The following is a 27,186-nucleotide window of genomic DNA, read 5'->3' as shown; positions in this document are numbered from 1 at the left end:
TCAATGTCGTTGGGATTCTATGGGGATTTTCTTCAAGAAAAAAAGTTTTCTTGTGGCAAGACTTGGTCAAAAAAAAGGTGGTGGGTTGAGAAGGGGGGGGGGGGGTGGTATCTTCAAGTGTCTTCCAAGACTCCTCTCCTAGCAGAAGGTCCGTGCAGTTGTGCCGCTGAATGACAATAGAGAGGAGAAGAAGTGTTTAAAGAGAAGAAGTGATTAATGATTTTTCTGTATAATTCTCACATTTTTCTTGGCTCTGTCCGCAAATAATGGTGGTGAACTTTTGGGGCCCCTTAGAAATCTGTTCGCTCCTATTCACCCTCCGAAAGCAGAAGTTAAAAAAAATAAATAATAAAGGATAAGAATAGAATTCTAAGGTGCATATTGTATGTGATGTCACGCGCAAATTCATTTATTTTACTATGCAAGTGCTTGGGGGCTTTTTGTGTGAAGACACATGTGCGTGGGGACCAATGTATCTATTCAAATAAACGACGTTTGAACTGTTGTGAATATAACAACATTTGGACATAATATCACTTGCCATCTGAAAAGTATAGAGACATTGCCTAAGGCCCCACATGAAAATCCATTGTGTGCATCTATGTGTGTGAGCTATAGTGCCTACCATCGGTTTCACGCGAAAACAAATTTAGAACTTAAAAAAGAGCGCATTCAAAAATACTGCGAACGAATTCAATAGTAGGCCTATCACATTGTGTGTATTTCAACGGTACCATGTGTGTATCTTTGACTGAACTTGCTTCAATGTCTTGAGGCATAGCATAGGCCTGTAGGACGCTGGTGTTTTTCAAAAGGCATTTCATAAATATATGGGGAGAAATATAATCACATAAAGTGATTGGAGGAGGCTATATGGCACAAGGGCTTACATCAACCAGCAAGTAATAGAAAATCTTCTCTGTTCCACAGAATGCGAGGAGACCAATTTGAGGCCACACTTTTGTTTAAAGTTCAACACCCAAACGGAATGTTATTTTCTTCTGCTCTATATTTTCGATACCTGCTCTAAGAGAAGAAAATGAAAATTAATACAAGAGCCGCGCCTTACAAAAGAAGCCATTTGTCTTCTTGATTGTCTATTTGGTTGTCAGGGTTTGAGCTATGGCACCGACCCGCTCCTTTGTAATATAAAAAAATACACATCGAGCCAGCAAACACCGAGAAACTGTTGTGCAAAAATTAGACTCATTAAAGCATTAAAAGCCCACGAGCCGAGAACCTATTTAACTTTTTTTTTTCAAAACGAAGATCCATATTTTCAGGCTGTTTTCAGCACCAGCGAGCAGCGGGTGTGTGAGCACCGTTAAATTAACGAGAGAAGAGAGTGAAACGAAGGGGTTCGTGATTTAAAACGAGATTACAAGGCATAATGTACCAGGATCACTCATGACCATAAGATATAAATCACCACGGAGATGTTCAGTGTTTTTTTAAAAAGACAGACTACATAGAAAACCAAACGAAAACCCACCATGGGAGGACAAAATTAAATTGAATCTTTTTTTTTTTTTTACACATCCCTTGCTATGAAAGGAGCTGGTCTGAAGAGAGCGACATATCTCTGTATCTTTTGGACCCAGAGCATTGGGGAAACAGCGGCAGAGGGAAAGGAGGACACAAAGAGGATTGATGGATGCTTTTTCAGCCATTTATTACATTTCTATAGCTATTTACAAATAATAGGTAGACACTGAGGAGGAAGAGCAGAAAAATAGCAACATTCAAATATGGAGGAAGAAAAAACTAAAATGTCGACATTATCAGAGACAGGACTGATCTTTGGAATGTAAATAAAAGGAACACGTACAAATAAAATACCCAAAATGGCACATGGTGAGAAGAAAGCGAGAGAGAGAGAGAGAGTGAAAGAAAGAAAGAGAGAGGGTGTGCGCATGTTTGTGCCAAGAAAGGATACCAGATAGAGAAAGATAAAATATCAAATAAATGTGTATTCAGTCATGCAATATACGCACCTTTTTTCTCTTTACAACCCTGGCCAACAAAATTGCTTAAATTACATTTCACTTACAAGAAATGAATATGTTCGTATTGCAGATACTTGCCACAAAATTCAAATGAGCTTAACCTGTCACTTCATAAGACAAGGCAAGAAAATAATGAACATAAGTACAACTGAGGTAATTATAATAGCTAGGTAGTACATTGTAGTGCTGTGTTTATAATGCTTAGGTAGGTTTGTACCAGATTTTGGTTCATATATGTAACTATTCTATAAGTCCAGCTCCATCATTCCACTGCGACGACTATCCTTTGTTAATACCGTGATTTACCATCTTTTGTTCAAATGCACCCTGTCTTTGCTAGAAACAAAGAAGGAAAAACGAGTCCCTGTAAAAATGAACTAGCAACGGACCTCACAATCGTTGTCAGTCTTAATATATAAACATAGAATATAACTGAGATTCAGCTATATTTTCTCTTACAAAATACTTCATGTTCGGGGAGAACATATTCGGTGTATTTTTTAGTTTTGAGGAGAGAAAAAGGAGTAAGAAAACGGCTCTTGACGAAACAAGGGGGCTCATTTATTAAACACAACGTTGGACGTCGAGGTAATGGGCAGGCCCACGGTTCATCCTTTGTACTGCAGAGTAAACATGACAAATGGGGCCGAGTTTGGCATGATTAAAGATGAAACACGGATCCATCTTCACCAAATCTGAAAAGTATCTGCCGCCTTCTGTTCTAATGGAGGGGGAGAGAGAAAGAGAGAGAGAGGAGGAGAGGGGCATGGGATAAAAAAGGGAACTGGATCAGGTTGTGAACACATCATTGGAAGTGTTTGTGTTTGAATCTTCTCCCCTTCTACATTTTTTGAGATACAAATTTTCTCTTCTTCGTTTTTTACTCCCCCTTCTCTTTCCCCCCACATGTTCTATCCCTGTAATTGAATTGAAGAGGGGAGGTAAAAACATGGTGGAATCCATGTATCCCACTCCAGAAACGGAGGTTTCAAAGTGCATGGTGGGTGGGTGGTGGATGGTTAGGGTGGAGGCTATAGGCTCGGTGGAGGCCCGCTGGTTCGGTTCTGAGAACTCCCCAACGCGAGCCCGCTGCTTTGCGAGTTTGTGTTGTTGGAGTTACTGTTGGAGCGGATCTTTGTGTTGGGCAGCTTGTGGTCTTTCTTCCATTTCATCCGCCGGTTCTGGAACCAGATTTTGATCTGGCGCTCGGACAGAACCAGGGTGTGGGCGATCTCCACTCTGCGTCTCCGGGTCAGATAGCGATTGTAGTGGAACTCCTTCTCCAGCTCCAGGACTTGCTGTCGCGTGTAGGCTGTCCGCGAGCGCTTGGGCTCACCCACCCCTGTGTAATTTGGATTCACTGTGGGACAGAGAGCTATATATTACAGGCCGTCCCCAAAACACACATGTGTTGCATTTGTAGGCCGAAACATATATTATTAATACACAGCTCAAAACATTTTGAATATTATATTAAATCGGCCTCAGAACGTGTCACAAGGTAGGCCTATATAGACATAACCTTGCTGAATTATGTTATGCAAAATTCTACAAGTAAGCCTCCGTCCATGGATGCTCATTGTATTTTCTTTACGTTCACTGTGAATAAGGGGCGCATGGGGGTGTTATTATAGTCTGAATGGGTGCTGGATAATGATTCAACTAATTCAAAACTAGACAAAACACAGTGGATGGTACCCACAAAAAGCCTAATAAAATACAAACTTAATAACCTATCTAAAAGTAAGGCCCTAACTCCTTCATTTTGAATTTCTGGCGTATGGCGCTGGCATTATGCACGTCTTTAAACAGTGACTTTACAATAGTTTCATTTGTCGTTGTCTGAACGCATGCTCTAGTTCTCAAAGCACACACTCTAATCATTGCAGAATAGTTGTGTGGGTCCATAATAGAGTTAAACTATTTGCCTTACCATCAGTGTTTTATTGTAGTCTCCATAAATATGAATATTTTAGCTTCCATAAAAGTTTTCCATGAACAATAGAGAGGTGACAGAGGAAAGTACACGTTTGTACATCCAACCACTTAAAATCAAATTACCAAAGCATAAAACTTAACTTATGGGATAGTCGAGTCGTCATAAAACCAATCTTAGGAAGAAATTAGAAGGGCTAGGTTGCATAGACTTCAAAGGTACTTGGCGAAGAAGTGCAATAAAAATTTATGGGGGATGTAATTATATTGCCCTGCAAACAGCCGATCGTAAATCTAGACCAAGGGTTACTTCACGAGGGGAGAGAGATTTAGCACCGAACACTAAGCTTCCCACCTTAGGTAAACTGATTCAGGCTCACAAAGACGCAGAGTAGGGAGAAGTTAGCAGCACTTACCGATGTTTACGTGGACTTTTTTCATCCAGGGGTAAACCACGGGATCCTTGCGAGAGCTGGCCGTGGAAGGGCTTTGGTTGAGGGGATTCTGGCCACAGGCGGGTGGAGGGCTTGGAGTTACGGAGTCGCAATGGTGGCTAGGTTCCGGGAGAGGGGTTGAGAGTCCGGCTGGGGGGAGGACGTGACCCCGTGGAGATATCACCACCGTGGGCTGCCCCGGACCCTGGCACGTTGTGTAAGGCGGGTCGGCGCAGCCCGACCGCTGGTTGTAGATCGACTCACTCTGAAAAGCAGGCTCTCGCCTCTGGGCGCTGTAGTAGTCCGGAGAGTGACTGGGTAGGTAGTCATTCTGTGAATATTCCTCGCAGGGTGGAAACTTGGGGTCCACATAGTTGGAGTTGATCAAATAGGAACTCATGGCCATTAATTTCTTTGAATTGCACACAAAATATACTAAAATTTATATCTATCGCTTTACTCGTTTTCCTGTTTCGTAGAACCCTCCTACTTTCTGTCAAGTGAACAAAGTTAAGAATCCATGTGACAGCGGGAGCCAATGGCGTGGATCCTGACGATTCCCGGATAAGGAAATAGGATTAGGCATACCCGCACATCATCTGGGCATAGTTTGTGGCATTCGAATGTTGCATAATTTTTTGCACACTGGCACGCTCGCGGAAAGCACGAATCAAAACAATAACAACCTGAAGCAGCCACGCCAGAAATACATACCACCGGAGTTTTCAAACGTCTACAGAGCAGATCAACTAACCAACCCCCTCACCTGTCCAATTCGTGATACAGTACATAAACAAGAAACGTGTTGCGTCCAAAGCTTGATAGTTAAGCCATATTCACTCACTATTTTTTTATTCTTATTTTGGCTGGAGCTTTTGAAAACAAGGGCTGGGAAAAGTGATGCGTGTGCTCGTTCTTGCCAAGCTTTTAAATGGACTCACTAATAATGGTGAGAGAATGCCCTGGCGTGCGCTGCGTGCAGCAGAAGGCTGTCAGAGATGAATCTAGGCTTGTTTAGAATCAATAGAAAATTCATCAACTAATTCAGGTTACAAAGCCTCCTAAATCACAGCTAGACCTTTGCATTAAAGCGAGTCCACCGTCAGTCCCCCCTAAACACCACGTTTATCCTGCACACCAATTTACACACCTACCTTGCATAGTAATTGAGACCACGCGCCCTTGCATTGCCAACCGAATAATAGTTTTGGTCCTTATCAGGACTCCATTCTCCTAACCCATGCAATGTTATCGTTGGAATAAGGCTCCATGCATGGTGAGTGATCATGCGATAAAACTCCTTTGTTGTCCAAATTGGTTGTTTCACAATCGAAATGGTGGCACCGTGAATACGCTTTTCAGTGGAAGACAAGCAAATCACAGCACTTGACAGATTAACATGGCAAATAAAACCCATTATAACTTTCGGTTAACCTTTTCTACTGAAATTATCAACAATGAAAAACAATAACAAAGTTTCTCACCCCATTAGCCTACATTGGGATAATATATCCTAATGGCACAACACAATTCAAATTAACATAAACTGGCAGTCGTCTGTATCCATCGATTGCTTGTAGCGTATACATCAACTACATACTCCCTTAGATACGAATTTGTGACCGTGAGTCTGTTCACACAAATCCGGATCTACAGGGTATATATAGATGACAGGTATTCTCAGGGCAGGTATTGAAAGGGGCTGCTCACCTTGACTGCGTCATGTGAGGTATCAACGTGCTACGCCCAAAGCAGGCTTCCTTCAAGTGTGTCAGCAATGTGCCACAGCACTACTTAATGAAAGGTGCTTTGCTCGTAAACATAGCTAGCTCGTGATGTGCAGGGACCAACTTTACAAATTCACATTTGTTTCTTCCATGCATTTATGTTTTGAAAACGACATGATTCGCCAAAATATATTGCGCAATAGGTGAATGGCATGGTGATTTTCGGTAACCACAAAAGAATAGTAAGAGCAAATCAGTGTAAATAATTGGTTAAAAAAAATATTCATATTCAGGGGAGACTGAAGCTCACACTTCTACAATTACAAGAGAAGGGGTAGCTCGTTTATAACCGAAGCCAGTAATCTATTTGACAATGCAGAGCGAACAAAAGCCAAGTGAATAAACTTGAGGGTGTAAGGGATGATAAGATAGCCAGCTCCTTATCGACTATTGTACACAATATTGACAAGCAACGATACACATAGTAAGATAGATCAAGTGAGTCAAACTTCAGAAAGGTCAACCGAGGCTCGAGCCCAGGCTGTAATACAACTTTTGTTTTTTATGACAGGTCATTTTTGTTTACAATCACCGGCAAACACCACTCAAACGGCGATATCCGGATGTAGGGTATATAAAACAATAAAATATGCACGAAGGAAGAAGTGGCCAACTCCTCTCACATCCTTAAAGCAGCACAGCAGAATTTACGACCTTTTTAACAAGTTTCCCCCTCACAACAAGCACAGAGTCTCTCATTTCGATTTTAAACGTCCTGGGAAAAAACACATATACTCATTCTGGCTACTCAAGACTCAAACCTGACGTAGAAGCAAGCATATTGACCATATACAAAAGGCTAAAATATCATCAATACTATCAAGGTAAGACCTGTGTACGAGAGCATTTAGAACCACAATAATCTTCTACAGAGTAGACCATTTGATGTCGACTTCATTGTGAGAGCTAAATATGTGTGAAATCTGTTGCAAACAATACCTAATAGGAATATGTTGCGTTGGTATTTTATATCTGTAAATGACTTACAGAGTTATTTTAAAATGCGCATCAAACGATGTTGAAATATTTAGGATAAAATGTGTGCATAGGCTACCCCTGAGAATGATAGGCCCGGGCTACGTGTGAAATAGTCTCTGAGTAAAGCTTTTATTTTCCAAAAATAAAAGAATGTACATACACATTCAACAAAGACCTTCACCTCTAATCAACATCAAGCATGTTTCTCAACCCATCCTCTGTAAGAGGAATTTCAAATTAGATTCACTTGCAAATGTTTTGAAATAAATTGCAATATTGACTTAGATTTATTTATTTTTTTACATATTCAAATAGGCTATTTATTTAATGGGGAAATATGATTTAATAATCTAACACGATACCAGTGATAGGCTACTCATATGATGGAGAATTACAATATTTTTAAATATCTTATATTTAAGAGGCTACCAATAAGTTAGAGCGATAAAACAAGCAAAAAGTAGGCATATTGATATTTTATAATCCCATGTGTCCATTTTAGTCTAAATATATATATCTCAAAGTGTTCATATATCAATGAGTATAGGTTCATCTTTGGATGGGTCTTTGTTTAGAAATCGCAAGGGCTCTTTGTTAAGGAATTTGGGACCAAATTCAATTTAAGGAACTATTACTGCGCAAAAGCCAACGTAATGTCAGAAAAACGAAAAAAATGTAGATGGAATCGAAGTGAACCTCTCTATACCAAAATTCTCTTTGTTCGTTTCATACTTTGTAATGAGGGAAAAAACAAACCAAATCTATATTACGAAATCTTTAGCACCCCTAGCGTTTACATATTCGTTGGGCTGCTTAATTCACAAATAGGCCTTAACAATGTCCTGAACACTCAAATCGTCCTTTTCTTGCATTGTCTCAGTCTATTATTTCTTACTCCTCAAAACAGCTGGAATTCTTTATATCACGGCTGAATGAATCAAAATACAATGTGGGCAATATGAACAAATTAATCCAGCTAGTCCTAATCATACCTGTATAAGAAACTTATGTCACGCGACTAAATTCTAATGCACAAAATAGGACCAATATGTTTTCATAGCATAAGGGAGAAAGTCCAGCCCTCGTGCCCACTCTAGCCCTTTCACCCCCTGGAGTCCACGACCTCGCCTTCACCCCCTTAACCATCCCCTCTGAACGGCATTGGGACCCCTGAGCCATCTGCCCCTTCGGGGGTTAATGTGTACACCGACAGGCATTCAAGGAAAGCACCCACAAACTATAGCCAAGGTAAATATTCACCCCAAAACACCACACGGTGCTCAGGGTCCTGCGCCTCAATGGGTTGAATTAAAGTCATAACTACTCGGAATATGAAAGGAGGGGGAACAGTGCCACTCACCGCAGTGCAATGCACGTGGTCCGCCCAGGCAAGCACCTGCTCTATGGAGAACACGGCGATATGTAAATGAAGCGCCAATTTCTTACTTACTTCTCTCCATGGCACATTTCATCTCGTCTTCGATTCCCTCCTTTCCCCATCTCTCCTGCTGCACACAGGACGCGGTCTTGCTCCGGTTATTGTCGATTCTCCAAGCCTTTCTTTCTCTTTCGCCGTACCGTGAGCCCTGAAGCCCCCTTTTCCTTTCTCTAACGCTACAGGTTTAGCCCGTGACCTCTCCGTGATACCTTTCTGCGTGAAACTCCCTCTCATTTCCGCGGTGTTCGCCTAAGCTTCACTCCGGTAGCATAGGGCGACAATGGGCAGGCGGACATTAAACTATCCAAAGGGCGCAAGCCAATCTCCGACGCGTAGGCTACACATACTATAAGAGGAAGAAAATAATTCGATTAAACAGCAGGAGACCAACTTCCTCAGTCGAACGAATGCGACATAGTCGCTTTAACCTTGCGTTGGGCGACTAAAGAGGGCTAGTCTATCCCCCCGCTCAACACCACCGCATGCCACCTAATACATCTAAAAAAAATAAAATGCACATTACCCCTCTACTGTTGTGAACGCGACAAACCACCGGGTGCTTTAAGGCATTTTTGTTGTGGACTCAAGTTTTCGTATTAATCTCGCAGTTTGGCAGTCTTTGTTAAACAGCAAGGCGTGTCAAGAGTCCGAGGACATTTTAATATTTGTTAGACGTGCTGACCTGCGTTTCACCCCTTCTTTGGGTCTCTCCCACACGCAACTTCTATAGTAATGTATGCATAGCTTGCTCGGTCATATAGAATTGTGCCCAGGTCATTACTTTGAAGAAAAATGGACTAGGAAGGGGGCTAATTCAAAAAGGCTTTCCAAGCCCGAAAAACAACTCAAGCATAGTGATTTTCATTTTCTTTGTTGCATAAATAAAATCTCCTGTGCACAATGGGGGGAACCAAATGTGCAGTTAACAAACCGTGATATACAATATTGTTAATGTAGACTAACATTTAGAAATATATCTTGTTTAAAATGTATATATATGTTTTGTTTAAAATTTTATAAATTGTTCAATTGATTGTTAGCTGATAGCCTATATTTCACCATAAATGCACGACTTGTCGATTTAAAAGTATTAAGTAATTGCAGTTGAGGATATTCGATACCATTTCCTTACACTAGATTTGTTGATTATTGTGGATCTAACATATGTGCTCACTTTTTGTCTTATTTTCATCTAAATATATAATAGGCCTACATTGGACATTTTAGGGAAGCACGCATCGAATTTAGGCTCAACAGAAATGAAATAATCTTTGCTATCATTCGATGTTAATTCTTTTGACGTCCTGAAAAATGTAAAGCTACGATAGCTACATTTATTATTGTCTCTCTCTAGCCGTGTGCAAACTGCAGATATTAAAATTCACGGCAATACCCTGCTAGGCAACCGCACAAGCTACAATGGAATTGAAATTAATTCAGTGAACTCCGGATGAACTCCAATAGGGATATGTTCTCTAACACAATTATTCACCACTTATGCACTTACTTGTTTGCCAAAATACCGACCAACCAGAATTATATCATCCTAAACTCTACCATTAGGCCAAATGTTTGTCAATAACGTAATTATTTATTTACTGAATTATCAATGTTCTCGTTTCTCCCGTCTCTCTTTTCTCCCCCCAACATTAAGCATACCTCAACAATATGTCCAAAGTCATCCATTCAACTTCCCGACGTAGATAAAGAGGTTTACGTAAAGAGAAATGGAGGCCAATGTGTTTATGAATTTGCTGAAGGATGGTGTTTTAGGGTTCCAAAGGTCAACCAGATTGCATGATAGCCGTATTCCAGGTATTCAACTTTGATATTCTTACTAGGGAAAGTTGTCACCATGTGGACAAAACGTTGTCTAAACATCCCCTTTCTGCCAACCACTATCCTTTACCCATCCTTTCGCAGTGAAATGAAAACTGTTGTTTTCCTCAGGGTGGGGGCACGGGATGTTTTCCTTGTATTTTCACTGTTTACTGCAGTTCTTTGTGGAAGTGACACATTTACATTTTCAACAGAGAGGGTGATTTCCTTCTTTTGAATATTGAAATAATCTACATTGCAATACGCCTTTAGTAGCCTACAGACTTTGTTGTGTTTTGTTTAAATTGTTACAGGGGTTGCAAAATACATCATCTTAAAATAGACATAAACGAAAACAATCTAACACATTTGTGAGGGGAAAACCATCACATGCAATTGTAGCGTCTGGAAATATAATGAACCTGCTCAATAAGGATTCCAGCCTGAACATAAACCTTCTTTAGGATGCCTAAAGACTCCTTTTTCAAGATGTTGGTTCTGTCTCCGTGCACATTATTTTTGAGCGGAAAATCAGATAAGGTGAGGGATTTTTATGATGGTAAGCAAGATAAAGATTTTTGTTGACGGCGTTACGCTGATAAGCACAGAGAGAGGAAGAGAGGTCCGCAGGTCGTATACAGAGATTTCAGATATCTAACTACATTCAAGTTTAACACAACTTGTATTATTGGGCCTATACTATAGCCTATTACTTGTATAATTTGACCTCCACCATGGCAGTAACACTAACACCATCATTATTTACTGCACATCACTACTGCCAGCTGCTGCTACAACTACTACTAATACAAGTATAATAGTTGCAGTCGTTGTAGTATTAGAAGAGTAGAATTTATAACAATAAAGCAAATCATTCATTTTACATTGTCCTTTCCCATATTTCAACTGACAAGTGTCCTCATTACAGGCCAATTAGTTAAATGTCTGACACTAAAAGAATGCAACACAAACGGAAATATATAGGCTAGTGTCCATGAAGTGTGCTTAATTGATAGGCCTATCATTATTTTGATTATCCAATGCTGGAAATGGGGAAACTATATAATTCTAGACCTAGGCCTATATGGTGATGTTTTTTAACACACCCACGAATTAACATAGAACCACACATGTAGCCTATCATTTAATTGCAATACGATGAAGAGATGTGAGCTATTTTATAGAAAATTATCAAAATTCCTCATCATGCATTTTTTGTATGGGTAGTTTACTCTCGTTCTCTTCGTAATGCTTTGCCAAAAGGTAAACTAGACCACCACAACAACAGACAAAATGTTTGATTCTGTTGAAAATAAATACAATGTTATTGCACGAGCCATTAGATATTTCCCGTTGTCCCTGTGACAGGACGTTTGGGGAGAGCAAACACCTGCATTGTGCGTGAGAGACCCCCAATGTCACCAAATCCTTCCGTTTCTTCCCTCAATCTAAGCGTCCATTTTTCTCTCCGTCGCGCGCTGGGGCTTGCTTTGTTACCAGGAAGGTCAGCCCTTCACCTATCCCTCTCCTCTCTCTATCATTTCTCTCATCTTTGCGCATGAGACAATCTATAGCCCCCTCCCTCGCGCCCCTCCTCTCTATCCCTCCCTCTCCTCTCCCACTTTGCCATTGACACCAAGCAATTGGTCTAGAATACAGAGTCGACAGCCGACTGCAGAGTCACGCACGACGTAAACTTTTGACCCCTCAACTGTTTGACCCCATGCAGCTAGCTATACAGCCATTCTACCAATACTGGATTCAACTTCCTTTATTAGCTTCAGGGGAGACTACGATGCTTACTCTCTTATCGCAAAACTGCTTTTAACAGATACTGCTGGTTTATTTTCTTGTTGCCTTTCCAGCACTAAGCGACGAAAAACAGGGAGGTAGACAGTCTGAAGTGAATTGCTGTTTGTATTGTAGTAAGACTGTTTCGATTCGTGGTCTCCACTTTGTAGAATCGAAGTTTAATTTTACGCAGCTGAGAGGGCTATTTTAGTTAAGAACAGTGTTTAGGTTATCGACCGTTATGTTTCAAATGGTCGAAGCGCTGGGTGGGTGGAAGATAAGCGGACTCACAACTCTCTCTTGTGGCTATGAACTTGGTCTAAAGCGGGCTCTGCTGGCGACGGGAGAGAGTTGCATTTAAAGTGAATATTCCTTGGCACAGATCTAATTGTGTAAAAATAACTACAAGGGGAAGACATCCAGCTTTTTGTGTTTGTGGTTTAAGGCCTACTCCAGAAAATATTTAGCCTGATGAAGGTATGCACCATGCGTAAAATTGAGATATACAATTAAATATGTTTCATATCCTATTTCTAAGTATTTATGAAAATAGGTAGGTCTACTTAGTGGTGGATGGTTGGATTATGGTAAAGTGGTTTTCGAGGAAGAATAAGATCACCAAAGTTAACTAAACTTTATTGGAAAATACAAATGCTTTGTAATGCTGACATCAAATGGTAAAAGTGTGAGATTCGATATGTATTCACATGAAACAGTTCTGTATATCGTACGTGTCTTTCACACATTACATTTTGATCGGTAATGGCCCACTTTCATTGTTAAACTATAATTATTATTATTTTTATTGTATAGATAGAATTGAAAGACGCAAACCATTAACAACTAGTTTAGAAGTGAAATAAATGTTACACATCTGCAATATGCAAAAAAAAGCACATACATAGGCCTACATAAGAATTTGAAAAGTTGTACAAATATAACTTGCGGTTTCTGGATGAATTAATAGCCCGTCGAAGGGAATATGTTGAAGTAATGAAATGATGTAGAGATTCCCTTTCCTCCAGTTATCACTAAACTTCAACATCCATGGAATACACATCCAATATAGGTGATATACAACCTCAAATATTTGCAGGAGGGTGATCCCCTTATCATAAATCTTAGCGAATATTAACAAGGATTTGGCGTTATCAAGTTCTTATCTCAACGCAAGGAATATCAGATTTGCTCAGCCTGCAATTTCAAACAGATCTATAGTAGTACTCAGCGCGTTTCCGTTGAAGTTCTCTCTCAAACGTGGAAGACACATTTAGGATATTTCACCCTGAGAATCGGATACAGAAGCGGGTAAACAATAGGTAAATAAGAACAACTTACTGTATTCCTTTTCCCCCTGTCGGTGGTACATAGCTGCGCTTGACGGGCTTGCTGTAATGTGGTTGCGCCTGCGCACTCAGAGCTCGCTTTGCATCGCTCGTCTGCTGACCTCGCGGTGACACCCTATGCATTATGGATGAGATATGCGCCCAGATTACCCCTATCAATATGCAAAACACATTACGCGGTTTCAAATGGCAATTTAAACGTTCGAAATTGTGGCACACGAATGTTCCAGGTCGAAAAGACCGGAAAGATTTTGAGGTTTTTGTGATACCAAATAACAGTAGAGACACAGACAAACGGGAAAGTCGTGCTCATATGGTACACAAGCAACAGCAATTCTCCAAATTCCATGAACAAGTTTGCCATAATTCAAGATCAGTCATGTAGGTCAGTCATGTTCTCTTTAAACTCAAATGAAATTGGCTATATTACACGCCTCAAATTGAAAGCACTGCAAAAGACCAAGGCTTGTGACACACATCTTAGAATATCTGTTAAAACCACAATACAAGTTGTCCTACCCATTTACCGATACGCTTCTCTCTGCTCTCTCATGTTGTGCCTACACATAACCAAAACACACCCCACACCCACACGTAAAAGCACACACACCTTGCAATGAAAAAGCTGTCGCCTAGTTACTCACCCACACATCTACAAACTTTTATGCTCATGCTAAGCCTCTGACTGTTCAAAAAGTACATGCAGCCTACTTAAACGGTAAACGGATGATGAAAAAACTAAGTGGTCGACATCGTGGGGGTTTAGGTCGGTGAACCCGTTGGACAACTTTGAAGAGAAGAAAATGCATATGTCGCGCACTACTTCTGTGACCGGCTGAGGCCTCTGCCCAGAGCCCTCCCGACTGTTGTCTATCATTATAAAAAGGAAGCCAATGAAAAATGAAATGGAAGCCCTAACCTCTCCTCGCGACCTGAGTTTCGCCTTCCTGTTTACTGGCTGGAACTTCCTCGGTCTGTTACGCGCTCACAAGCACATAGACACACACACCACGAGCCGAGAGTAAAATACACCGGAAACCCAATATTCATTTTTTTTGTATAAATAGGACGCTGTAGGATTGAGAGTTAAAAAACACATGAGATCCCACTGGACAATATTGGATTTTCAAATTGTCTACCGTATGGGACGCTTCCCAACAGCTGAATATATGATTGATTTTGCAATGTTGATTTTGATAATATTTGTGAAAAGAGAAAGTGCAATTAAATGCAGTCTCAGTGAAAATAATCTGATATTAACCTAATTGGCAATTGTTATTGTAATATAAGTATTCTTGTGAAACTAAACATTAATAACGTGTTTACATCTGTCTGCTCATAGTTCGTTTTGCTGTTATTCGTCAAAGGAATAGAAGTTTAAATAGGCCTCATATAGAAAGAACCCTGTAGTGGATTTTCCATTTTCCGATTATCAAATGCAAAAGTTGCCATTAGACATATAAAACCTCATATCCTTGTGAATTAATTTTGGCCTGTCATGAATATGAATAACGCTAACCATTACATTTACATTTAAGTCATTTAGCAGACGCTCTTATCCAGAGCGACTAACCAAAACTGTTGATTCTGAATAACTTTTCTGGTGAATATTCCACTGCGTAAAGATGTTTTTTTCTTAATATTTTGCATTATGTGCACGCACAACTGTCCTTATAAACAAGAACTGTCCAGACGGTTGAAAATACTAGAAGAGGGCCAGTCGTCACCATATTGAAAATACATTGGGATAGATCTGAGAGAAAATAATTAATGACAGTTGGAGATCTGTAGACGAGTTCTGAGGAACTTCCGAAATAAAATCCCTCCCTATTAGCAGCCGTTGATTCGCTAGCCTATCTCTGTTGCGGTTGCCCCCTGCTTTGGGTAGACTACATAGCTACTAATTGTTAAAATAATGACGTCTGTATCCTCTGTTTTTTGAACGACAGTAACTACCAGAGATTCCACGATAAAGATCTTTACACAAGGACATGTAATGATTTAGAGTTTAAAGTTTACAATTGAGTTCAGCTACAGTCTCAAATGTAAGTGTCGCGTTGACACAACTATTAAACAATTTACATGATTTAATCATACGTCATACAGAGGTGCCATTTCCATGGTATTGAATATATCTCAAGGATTTTAACTCAAGGCTTTGTTCCTTGAAATAGTCCTGCCTACATGGACATTTTGATACAGGGGTCGAATGTGAATGTTCGCATCCAGTTTTGTTATTCACACCCTCCCTGCTTGAAAATACTTGGGCAGGGTACGAACAAAGATTTGCTTGTACCTCTAGGACGCATATCATTATTGTGTGTGTGTGTGTGTGTGTGTGTGTGTGTGTGTGGGTGTGGGTGTGGGTGTGGGTGTGGGTGTGGGTGTGTGTGGTCGTTCTATGAAAATCATGGAATTTGGCATAGTGGACTTGGTGACATTTTCTGATTGCTGTCATTGATATCCATTCCATACACTAAACCAGTGTGGGTAAAATTAATCTATTGCCCACTGGATAATCACAATAACATATCTGATCCTCAAATCAGACAGATAGAAACAATGTACAACCATAATCACGCATATTACGCTCATATTCATATTAATAATCACTTTGAACTTTTCTCTTTTCTGTTCACAGCTCTATGCTGTCTAAGGACCCAACGCCATGAACGTCGAGTAGCCTTTGCTGCAATCTGTTTGTGGCTGAAGCAACTCCACTCCAGGTTACCAAGCACCTTAACGCCTTAGCTTTTTACATTTTTTTATTAATACGTCATGAGATTATTGACAAGAACATTTCAATAATTTTATATCTAATAACAATACTTCCGAATCAGGATGTCAAAGTGTATACCACAACAAAACTTTATTTCATAGATGCAAAACGACAATAAAAAACGACAGGCTATATGTCTAAGTAACTTCCCTCAACAGTTGAGTCTACATGAATTCCCTCAGAGGCAGAGGTCAAGGTTTGTATAGTTACATCCACAAATACACAACTAAAGCATATTCACAAGCACACATAAACACATGTATCTATGACGCCTATATCACATGTCCCCACACATAGCAGATAGGCCTAACTAAAATACCCGAAATATATGAAGGTCCAGAGACTCAGCACCATATCAAAACCACTGTTGAGAGTCAAATAAATGACAGTCATTACACACGATGCCTCCCCTCTCCTTCCTCCCTTCCTCCCTTGCCCCTAGGCCTAGCCACCAGCCAAATAAGCCTTAAAACTGGACTTACTGTGCAGTTGGTGCATTCATACAGTCCACGGGTTACATTTCTGCCTTGAAATGGTTCGAACTGGAGCGCTGACATTGTGTGTACCAGACAAGGGCACGGCAGTGGCCTACTACAGAGCTCTTGTCTAACTACTGACCCTTTAGAATCCCTCGGAAGCAGTTAAACCGTCACTTGCATTCTAGAATGTGAAATATATATTGTCAACTCCCCAAAACCATAAAACTAACTTTATGGACCCCACGTGACTTTTGAGAGCCAGTAAGGGGTATCTGTCGGTGGCCTGGGCGATTTTTACGATCTAACTTCAAGATAAAACCCTCATCCGTTTGACATGTAAATGTCATAGCTTCTTTTGGTATAGTTTGGCCAAAGGGGAAAGCAAATTTTCAAAACGCAATTGGCCAGGCAGCACCGGGCAGATGGGGCTTTTTGGCAGGACCTTTACTCGGCTCTAAAAAGTAGCGTAGGACCAGAAACAACGGTTGAGAACCCACGGGTAAGTTTGAAAGTTCAGTGCTTGTTTACTGAAAGTGAGACGTAAACTAATTTGTACAGGAGGGGCGCCGTTTAACAATGAGGAAATCATTACAGAAAAGTGCCCAATTCGTTAATGTTTTGGATGTGAAAGTTTGTCAACAAGAGATGGGCCAAGAGTGTGTGCTCGGTGTGTATTTTAGTTGAGTTTCAGTTGTTTTGTCGTTGGGATTGCCACATGTCCCTCAGGTTGCATTTTAAACATGGGAATGACTGCAGTGGCTATGTCCTTGTGCGTAATGCGTAACTGCGATTGTTCCATGTATGACTTAACTCCAGCCTATCATTTGACCGACTGCATTTGTGGAAGACATATTCCCGAAGTATTTTGATAAGGTTTTGAGACGAATTGACAGCTGATGTCGTACAAAGCAGGATACATGTCTACCAGGTTTGGACAGTGGGTAGACAGGGGGTCTGGGAGTTTGATGCGTGTTTGACCCCAACTGAGTCGTTTGTGAGGTAGGCAGGGGGTAGAGAATTACAAGCAGTGTGCTCGAGGGGTTTGGTCTGAGTATGAGGAACTTTATTTTCTACTCCAAGGTAAGCTACAAACAAATACAAAAAGCTTATTGGCAAAATGCTTACAGGCAGTCCGACATGACAATTGTCATTTTCCCCCACACACTTGTCATTCACTCTGCCCAATACAAATAGCCAATTGGTCACATGAAAAATGTCTAATATATACATCCTTTCTGGAACATAAGCATGATCCAATAATATACAATTACATTTGGAATATAACTATACACACGTATGAACGGATACGGGAATTCTAGTCACGATTTTGTATATACAAGTGTCCCTTTTTTCAAAAAAATAAATGAGTAATTTAAACACATGACACAATAATCCAAAGAAATTATTCAAACAATGGTATGAAAACATGAAGGTGATCATATATAACACACCGTGACTCCTGCTAAAGCAATACAGGGGCCTGTCTAAAATAGCTTAACTTCATGTTTGGGCAGAGGAGTCTCTAATGCTGTAAACTCGTAAAGTATATTCGTTATAGTTTGTAAATAAGTTATAACATTTAAGAGCTCACATGCCAACTTTCAAGAAAGCAGTAACATAGCACTTGACACATAAACGATATTTATAACAATAACAACGGGCGGCATTGATAGCTGTTTTTCTTTTTTCCCCCCTCCAAACAATAATCACTGTTGTATTAAAAAGACAACAACATATGAATATGAACTGTTTTTATAGAAGCAGTACCACAGTATAAGTTAAGTTGCCCTAAAACATCAACAACATGCCAAAAGATGCCGCGCTCTACAGTACTCAGTTATAGTGTTTTTAAAAACTATTTTGAATGTGTGTATTCTTTTCTTTTAGTGTATTATTTACTTGCGTGACGTCTATGGCTGGAAAGCGTTACCTGCAGTAGCCAGACTCATGCTCTTCAGTTTATTGTCCTTTTTCCATTTCATCCTTCGGTTTTGGAACCAGATCTTTATTTGCCGTTCTGAGAGGCACAGCGCGTGGGCTATCTCTATTCTCCTCCTCCGGGTAAGGTACCTATTGAAATGGAACTCTTTTTCCAGCTCTAGCGTCTGATAGCGAGTGTATGCTGTTCGGGCCCTTTTGCCGTCTGGTCCAGTCATATCTGAATAGCATGGATAAAACGCAAGGGGATAAACATTAACGAGAAAGAACGACCAAAAGCATTACACAAGCAAATACTCAATAACTTTGACCAGCCCACGTTTGTACCACAACACACGACCGAGTCCACCGATATAGGCAACGGCTATCACTGCACATAAAACTACCGCAAATGGTGCTTACACGCCTCATCCGGCTGTATTAGGGTATTTTTGTGTATTTTCTTAGGCTATCAATGCATTCCTTTCACTGGGCATCTTATTCCACATTACAAAGAACATGCTTGGTTACAACATTAGTATTTTCTTTCCTGAATAGCCACTGTCCTTAATACATCCCTCAACTTCTTGCACTCTTTTTCTTTCTCTACTGCCTTTCTCCATTCTCCACATTTTATTGCCGTTCTTCTCCGCCCTGCAGTAATAAAGTTCCCACACGTAATAAAGCTTAACTTTTCAAAGGAACAACAACTTTTAAGTCTTCCTGCCGTTTTGCCCTCTCTCTCTCTCACCCCGTTCCCTTCTCTAGCCCTGCGAGGCTTACCCTCTTGACAGATTTATGGTGCTTTTGTGGAATTTGCTAAAATATAGGCACCACCAGGAGCAACAAGAGGAAACGCTAACGGATAAAACGAACACACAAAACACAACCTTTCTGATATCAAAATAAGTAGAGATAGACATCACGTAGGCTATATACCATGGCTAATGTGCAGTTTCCGCATCCAAGGGAATATCTGTGGTGCTTGGCCATCGCTCGATGCCGTGGTGTTGGAGGTTGCTGTGGACTCTTGCTTCTGCTGCGTCCGGGCGGCGGGGTTGGCGCTGGCTCTATGGGTGCCCTCCTCGGTCTCGGAGGAAGCGCTCACCTCGTCTATTTCAGTGAAATGTGTGGTGTTGGTGAGGTTACTGCCCGTCGTGCAGGCGCTCTGGTCGGAAGGGGGCGAGGAGCATTTGGGTCCCAGACTCTCGCTGTTGGAGCACGGCAGCGGCTCCGGGGACGCCAGCGAGCAGCTTGACGGCTGCCTGAACCGCGTCTCCGGAGCGGGAGACTGGAAACCCCGGGAGTTATCCCCAACAGCCCCAAAGTGGCCAGTATTGGATGAACGATTGACGGTCAGGTCCATCCCATTGTAGTTGTAGCCGTAAGAGCCCGAATGCATGGTGCCGGAGTCCCTGTACGAGGCGTTCATAGCGCTGCTGCTAGTTCCATAATTTAGTAACTGATAGTCGGGGCCATTTGGGTAGCGCCCTGAGAACGAGTTTACAAAGTAAGAGCTCATTTAGGTTGTTTTAGAGGGCTTGATTTGTAGATCTTGGTCGTTATAACGCTGTGCTTCACGATTTATGATGTATTAATGAATTATAGCAATGCACTGTACTTCGTTTTTGCTATGTATGCGGCCAAATATGGGGGTGGGGGTGCGTTTGAGAATCACGTGCTTTTGTTGACCAGTCGTAAATTCTCACTGATGACTTCAAGAGGTAATTCATGCTCTATGGTTACAAATGATGACGAGGAGGGAGTCGTTAGACTCAAGTCAACGTGTGCCTCCCCATTGCAGGGTTGTGCTCCGTGTTGGCAGAGAGCGTCACCTACTGGGAATTTAATTTAATGCAGTAAAGAAGGACTTTAGAGAAGGAGTTTTAGTTAGGATGTAGGTCTCTTTTCGGAAAGAATAAAAATTATTTGTTATCCCATAACTTTCTTTATCGGTTGTTGTGATCGCAGTATCATTTTGCGTCTTTGCTAACCTTTTCGATGGGAGAACAAGTGGGCTCGTGGCAATAAATGCACCATTAATAACTGAATATTAATACAGTAGACCAACACACACTACAGCTAATAACGTTTATAGCTATGATGCCGATTTTAGAGTCCTGTTCATTCTACCATGCCCAGGGGAAGTGTCTCATAAGATTTTAGTCACACTGGCTCTCCATCATAGATAATAATAATAATAATAATAACATAGATATTGAACACTATGATATTAGTCATATTAATATATAATTCCCTTTTTGTATTATTTATTTGAGGTTACGAGACTATTTTTAGGAAGTCGGAAAGGTCTGTATTTAGAACATAGCACACAATAGGTCTAGACTCTAAAGCGAATAATAAACCTTCAGTCTTAAGCTAATGGCACACCTCGTAATGTTTCTTACCTGTAAGTAAAATGTCGTCGGTGAGTAGGCCTAGCCGTGACAGGAAATAAAGGTGTTGTTTCGACATCACATCATTTGTCTATGTATTTTATGCTCTTTTCTAATGCACCATGCATGCAGAGTTATTGACTGGAAACGTGTCGCTGTTCACGAGAGGAATGCAAAGTCATGATATACGGTAATAATTGATTTATGGTTTGTTGATTGAAAGGCGCAAGTTATTTCATGTAGGCTATGAGTGCCATGATATGTACCCCCCCCCCCCCCCCCCTATACAGAACATACATTTATGCTTACATATAGACCGGAAAAGGATAGTTGAAATAGTCCAGACTATCTCCAAGGGGAGACAGATTGATACTTACGCATTCTACGTATCCACATATCACACGTGAGGCTATTTTAAGTGTGTGTGGTACTTCTGTAACATGAAACCTGGAGAATATCAGTCTACTCCAAGCAAGACCCACTTCTATAGATTTTGCTGTAGTTCACAAGTAGCCCCCATATGTATTTGTGCTGTTTTCCTTCAAATTCCAAATGACAACACTATGATGTCTTGGCTACTTTATGTGTCATGTACACTGGGGAGGTTGTCGGTTGACAATTTCCAGATCATTTGTGTGTAATTATCTACTAGGGAATACCAGGCCCGAGGGTTCTATTGAATATGAAATGTCACACTGATGGTACCTGGAAAGGGAACGTGACCATTGAGAGACATGGGGGTCGTGGAATGGACACTTGAGTGTCTGGGCGGACAGGTCAACTTTCTCTCCCAGCCATTAATTCAATCAGCCTCGCACAGTTTGCTGTCACTGTTTGAGCCTTAGGTATTCACTTGCATCGGTTAAACTTAAATTCGTGTGTTTCATACACCTGTGAAAGAGCAAACCTTGGTTTATGACCAAGTCAGTGTTTGCGCATACCTTTATAACTGCAGCAGATGGACGGTGCTCGCTGTTTTTATGCAGGGCCAAATGGTAGACAGTTCTTTAAAATACGTTTTCCAGAGGGGAATTTAGCTTTCCTATGATTTCCTGTTTCATAACCTTATCCACAAGTTTTGTTCTGGACATAATTGTGAATTATATAGGCCTAGGCCTATTTCACTTCCTGAGCCAAATGTGTTCTAGTCTACTTACTGAAAATGGCGTTCTAAGCAGTGACAAAATCTCAAAGACCTGTAAAGTATGCTCGCTCAGACCGTGCAAGACAGGTTGAATAATTATTACATTTTATTGAATGATTTCGTAAGTAGATACCTATTTGTGACAAAACCACAAACATAAACCACGTATAAAATCCATAAAATATAAACTTTTGACCCAGTCTTTTGGTATTTTTGAATTATCAGTAGATCGAGTATGTTCTCCCCATGACACTATACAACAAGTCAACAAAACAACTGGCTGGGTATTTAACTTACAAAAGAAATACATTAATTCACCATACAAGGAGAATTTCCTTTTATTTCTATACAGTTTAAATATGAACACGAATATGACATATATTTCAAATAGTTTCGTTAAACATGACCAATCGTTTTTTGGGCCACATCCTAAATCAAGAGGCAAGCGCACAAAAACACTGTCATTCGGCTACCAGAATCATGATTTTTAAAAAAGAAACATAAAATGACAATAACAATAACAAAAATAGACAGTTAAGTGAACTTCTGGAATGCTACAACAAATTTACCAAACACAACTTTACCGGTGGGAACTTTGGACATATGAAGGTAGTATCTTCATACGTGTAGGATATCCGAAGATGATGCCATAAGCCATTTTATGCATTTTTTTTGTCTTCTTCTTTTCTTTACTCTGACCTCTTCTCTTCTTCCTCCTCTCCACTGGTCTGAGAGGAGTTGATCAGTTTATTCTCTTTTTTCCACTTCATCCTTCGGTTCTGGAACCAAATTTTGATCTGGCGTTCTGTTAGGCACAGTGCGTGCGCGATCTCGATACGGCGCCTCCGGGTAAGGTACCTGTTAAAATGGAACTCTTTCTCCAGCTCGAGCGTCTGGTAGCGGGTGTACGTTTGACGACCCCTTCGACCGGGGTTACCGAAGGTCCCTGTCAGAAGAAAAGGAAGAGAGAGTCAAACATTAACTTGTGTTTATACCACTGATATAGACAGGCTATGTCCGATGAGAAAGAGCTTGAGGCGAATACCATGACTGGAACTCGTGAGCTTTTGCTGAAGATTTACGCCTTACTGGTAGACATGTGGTGTACAGTAGCAAAAATAAAGATATAATTTATATAGTCCTGGAAGCTGCCCTTAAATTAGTTCGTAAAAGTGCTGTTTACATCCTATTGCACAGGGTTATGTCATATTTTTTACAAATATGCACGATATTTGAATCATGGGTGTATTTTTGCGCCAAACAATGAGCGCCAGCATTACATATAAGCAACTGAAATATCATGTTATTTCCTGTTTTTTTTCTTCCACACATACGACAAGATAAGTTATTCAGAGAAGGGGTGTTAGTTTTGACAAGTTTAATAACAAAGTATTTTATCTTCATAAACACATTCTAGCCTGCAGTAGGGGCAAACCATGGCGCATCATAACATTAAAGAACAAGGAGCTCTTTATTGATCATCATAATTCTAAGCATTCACTAATTTACCCACACTGCTTCTGGCAAGTCACACACAGCTTCTGCTTAGAGACAGAAAACAATAAAAAGCCTATACAGAAGGGTGCACTTAAAGTGATCATAATTCAAATGTTAGGATATCCAACAGTCAAGGAAGAGTAGCTCTCGCTCACTGTCTATTAAGAGCTGTTTTAGTTCTTTTTTTGTGTCGAAACGGAATTCCCCGAATGTAATTTATAGTGCTAATTTATTCCTCTATTGTTGTGTAATGTGTTTCCCTATCATATTTCATGCTTCGGACATCATTTATAACTGTAACCCATAGCACTGTCACTATGTGTATTTGCCTTGTGATACATTTTGAACTTTGTGATAGTGAGAGTCTTTTTGTGGTGAATAACTAAACACTAATAGCTGGAACCCTGTCAGAAAAACAATACGAGCCATTTTGTGATAAGAACCCATCTTTGATGGAACTGCTGCTCCATTGTTGCCAAGGATGTGTTCGTGTGCCGTGCGATTTTAATCTACAACGTGAATAATGTCAGCCTTGAGGCGATAGGAACCATAATCACAACAGTTTATGGGGAGAAAAAACTGTACTTATGGAGGACTCATCAAAAGTGTACATTTTATTTTGTATAGCATGCTTTGCTTCCTTTACTTTCAGTCTGGGTGTTAAGACACAACCAGAGCGACAATATTTCCCACTGTATGCTCTTCCGGCGCTATACAGTGCTGCTGCAGGTCACATGTAATAGGCAAGCTCTATGTATCAGCCCAGACAGGCAAAAAACAAAACAAACCGTAAGAAAAAACAAATGACATGACAATGTGGACTCACCGTTACACGAGTTCATCCTCTGCATCCACGGATAAACGGGCGTCGAGGGCTTCTGGTCCTCGCTGTCCCCGAATATGCTTTTATTTTGCCCCGAGCAGTCCGTTTTGCGATGGTCTTGGCTCAGGACGAGCGAATGTTCCTCTATGCTGGCGAGGGTGCAGGCGGGGTCCTTTTCCCTGTAAAAGCTGGCTGCTGCGTAGTCGCATGCACCGGCGGCGCTGGCCCGGCCATAGGCACCGTTCGCCTGCTGGTAATACGAGGATGGATACGCCTTGTCTTGAACGCTGGTAGCGCCATAGGCAGCACCAGGATAGTGTCTTAAAGGATCAGTGTATCCGGAGGAGTATAACGGTATCTGTCCCAAGAAAGACTCTTGTCCTCCAGGCAGAGTCACTGGAAAAGTTGAGTTTACAAAATAGGAACTCATTGGGAGGGTACAGGTTCTTTTCCTTGGTTTATGATTTGTTGTGTTTTATAGTCCAACTGGTTTAGCTATTAGTAGTTTATCGGAGATTGGGTTTTAGTTGAGGGGGGGCGCTGGGTGGCGATGTGCCAGTGCGGGACAGAGGGAAACCATACCATCTGACCAGGCGCTGACCAATAGCGTGCGTCAGTGCCTGCAAAATAGCACCCTGGAGGGGGGGCTGTGATTGCATGCGCCGGGGGACCCCAGCGCAAACCCGAGAGCAGGCGTGTTTTCTCTCCCATCTCTTTCGCCTTTCTCTCCTTCCAATGAGATTGCACAATACGAATCACACTGGAATTTTAAAGTGGTAAATTGAATACATAGACATTTCTCCCCCTTCTCTTTGGTCTTTGGTGAGCCATATACGGTAAAGGCCCTATTCACTCAAGACAACAAATATGACCCTTCAAATAATCCCCACATTAAAAAGGACTTGAAAACGTAAATCATATAGAGACGCACAAATGGGAGTTTGAGTTATCTTCTGCATTTGAAATATTTTGTGTTTATATTTTTGGTGGTCTGATTTATTCGCTCAGTACAGTAGATATGTGATGAAATATGTCCTCTCCCCTCTTACAGCACATTATCATCACCATGATTCCCATAGCGATTTCCATCCGGGTATTTGACAATATACTTAAAGTATATTTCAACATGCACGTGCTTATTATATTTATTGTAATATTCAGCATTACAATTGCTTCGCGTTTTGCAACAGTTGCCTTCACTGAACAATATTCCTATATTAGTTGAATATGATACAATATTTTGAGAGCCCTGGCTTTTATAAATGTTTAGAGCAAATTAGCTGCCATACATTAGTCGATATGTTACCATTGGTTGTTTGTTGAACGGCTCTGGCCTACGTTGCGGTATCATACAAGTTCCTTATTACCGCATTTGTCTAGTCTGAGTATGTATTTACATGCACGCTGCCCTGACCACATTTCATGCACCGGTTTTTATTTCCAAATGATTGACTGGGAAGGTCATTACGCGTTGTAAAGCTTTACATGTTTCGCTGACTTTTCTACCACGAGTCAAGTCAGGTTTTGGATCTGTTTTTCATTTACAAATGGCATTTACAAAATCATAAATTAGCCAGTCCCATAAATAAGTCCGGTCCTCATACAAGTGTTGTCTGTAGAATAGCGCCGGCAGTCTGTGTATTTTTACTTTCATTTTGGTTCCCTTTCAAACCAGGACACAGAGCTTCCTTTGGCTTGGCTTAGTTTTGTGTGAACGGAAAACGTCCATTGTGTGACCATTTGTTAAAGTACACAGAGAAATGGGCCAGTCTAAGTCTCGGTTAATAATGAATTAATAATAACTACCATAAGACAATTTTTTTCAGTCTTAACAATGCACATTTCAGCATAATGATCTGATGATATGGGGCTATTATTGCGTAAAAACTAACTTTAATGTCTGTTCCTCTGAACCAATTCTCATTTTGCTTTTTGTCTCGTTGCAGGTCTCCTTATTACTTTACGAACAGCAAGGTAAAGCCAGCTGAAGTACTCTGACTTGGTAACTTTTGTGGACAAAACTGCACTGCAGAAAAGTTGTCTACAAATTGCATGAGAAGCAACACACTGGATACCAATTCATTGAACATTACACAATATATATGGACTATGACCGGAAATCCAAGTGAAGATGCGTCTGACTGTATGGAGAAAAAGTTGTGATTTGTTTATACAGACCAGGGAGGAAACACTCGCCTGTCACTTTTTGTCATGTTTCCCGGAACTACCTCATAGTCCCCCGAGTTCCGCATGACATATGCATATGTAAGTATGTGCTCTTTTCATGGTCTTGCATTGTTCTGTATATTTGTTTAAGTTATAATATATTAATACATGTATGTATGAGTATGTGTGTGAAACAAAGTCAATTAGTAATAGGCCTATATTTCCTTGTAAATGTTATATTTGCTACTGTGGACAAAAGGGGTTTTACGCGCAGCATTTTGATGGAAATAAGTATATTTTGCACGATTAAACATCTCGATTGTTTGTTCTGCTAAGTTAATAACTGCGTATAATGTCAAAAGGCCAATTTTGTCGATTGTAGATTTTCATAGGCCTATCTGTAATCTTGGTGATAATGTAGGCCTTTCATTAAAATACAAGAAAACTGTAAA

The 27,186-nt window shown here is 40.6% G+C and overlaps 3 protein-coding genes and 1 long non-coding RNA gene across 5 annotated transcripts; 1 reads left to right on the top strand and 3 right to left on the bottom strand.

The window, feature by feature from the left end:
* LOC139579923 (homeobox protein Hox-B5a) lies at window positions 1-20,750 on the bottom strand. 2 transcript variants are annotated; one of them, XR_011675935.1, is made up of 3 exons: window positions 19,648-20,750; window positions 16,795-18,949; window positions 1-166 (listed from the first exon to the last, which is right to left on the bottom strand). XR_011675935.1 is itself a non-coding variant. In XM_071408633.1 (2 exons), exons 1-2 carry the CDS (start codon window positions 20,228-20,230, stop codon window positions 18,702-18,704), a joined length of 831 nt encoding a protein of 276 aa, XP_071264734.1. In that variant the 5' UTR covers window positions 20,231-20,750; the 3' UTR covers window positions 16,378-18,701. The 2 variants fall into 2 exon arrangements, 1 of the variants encoding a protein (XP_071264734.1); XM_071408633.1 differs by lacking the exon at window positions 1-166 and having other exon boundaries at window positions 16,378-18,949.
* LOC139579944 (homeobox protein Hox-B4a-like) lies at window positions 1,648-6,000 on the bottom strand. The gene is made up of 2 exons (XM_071408634.1): window positions 4,358-6,000; window positions 1,648-3,366 (listed from the first exon to the last, which is right to left on the bottom strand). Exons 1-2 carry the CDS (start codon window positions 4,779-4,781, stop codon window positions 3,038-3,040), a joined length of 753 nt encoding a protein of 250 aa, XP_071264735.1. The 5' UTR covers window positions 4,782-6,000; the 3' UTR covers window positions 1,648-3,037.
* On the top strand, window positions 17,134-27,186 carry LOC139579976 (uncharacterized). The gene is made up of 2 exons (XR_011675974.1): window positions 17,134-17,290; window positions 26,515-27,186. It is a non-coding gene; the product is annotated as an uncharacterized lncRNA (long non-coding RNA).
* Window positions 22,337-26,483, bottom strand: LOC139579960 (homeobox protein Hox-B6a). The gene is made up of 2 exons (XM_071408635.1): window positions 24,572-26,483; window positions 22,337-23,194 (listed from the first exon to the last, which is right to left on the bottom strand). The coding sequence occupies exons 1-2, from the start codon at window positions 24,996-24,998 to the stop codon at window positions 22,938-22,940; spliced, it is 684 nt and encodes a 227-aa protein (XP_071264736.1). The 5' UTR covers window positions 24,999-26,483; the 3' UTR covers window positions 22,337-22,937.

Source organism: Salvelinus alpinus, chromosome 1 (assembly GCF_045679555.1).
Source record: "Salvelinus alpinus chromosome 1, SLU_Salpinus.1, whole genome shotgun sequence".
NCBI classification, from domain to species: Eukaryota; Metazoa; Chordata; class Actinopteri; order Salmoniformes; family Salmonidae; genus Salvelinus; species Salvelinus alpinus.
The sequence above is the reverse complement of the archived record's forward strand: the minus strand, read 5'-3'. Positions and strand labels throughout refer to the sequence as shown.

Excerpts from the sequence above, each read along its gene's own strand:
- LOC139579944 (XM_071408634.1), bottom strand. The coding sequence starts at position 4,781 with ATGGCCATGAGTTCCTATTTGATCAACTCCAACTATGTGGACCCCAAG. Across the intron at positions 3,367-4,357 it reads AAAAGTCCACGTAAACATCG|TGAATCCAAATTACACAGGG; the intron begins GTAAGTGCTGCT and ends TCTGTCCCACAG.
- LOC139579923 (XM_071408633.1), bottom strand. The coding sequence starts at position 20,230 with ATGAGCTCTTACTTTGTAAACTCGTTCTCAGGGCGCTACCCAAATGGC. Across the intron at positions 18,950-19,647 it reads GAAACTGCACATTAGCCATG|ATATGACTGGACCAGACGGC; the intron begins GTATATAGCCTA and ends CATGCTATTCAG.
- LOC139579960 (XM_071408635.1), bottom strand. The coding sequence starts at position 24,998 with ATGAGTTCCTATTTTGTAAACTCAACTTTTCCAGTGACTCTGCCTGGA. Across the intron at positions 23,195-24,571 it reads GAGGATGAACTCGTGTAACG|GGACCTTCGGTAACCCCGGT; the intron begins GTGAGTCCACAT and ends TTCTTCTGACAG.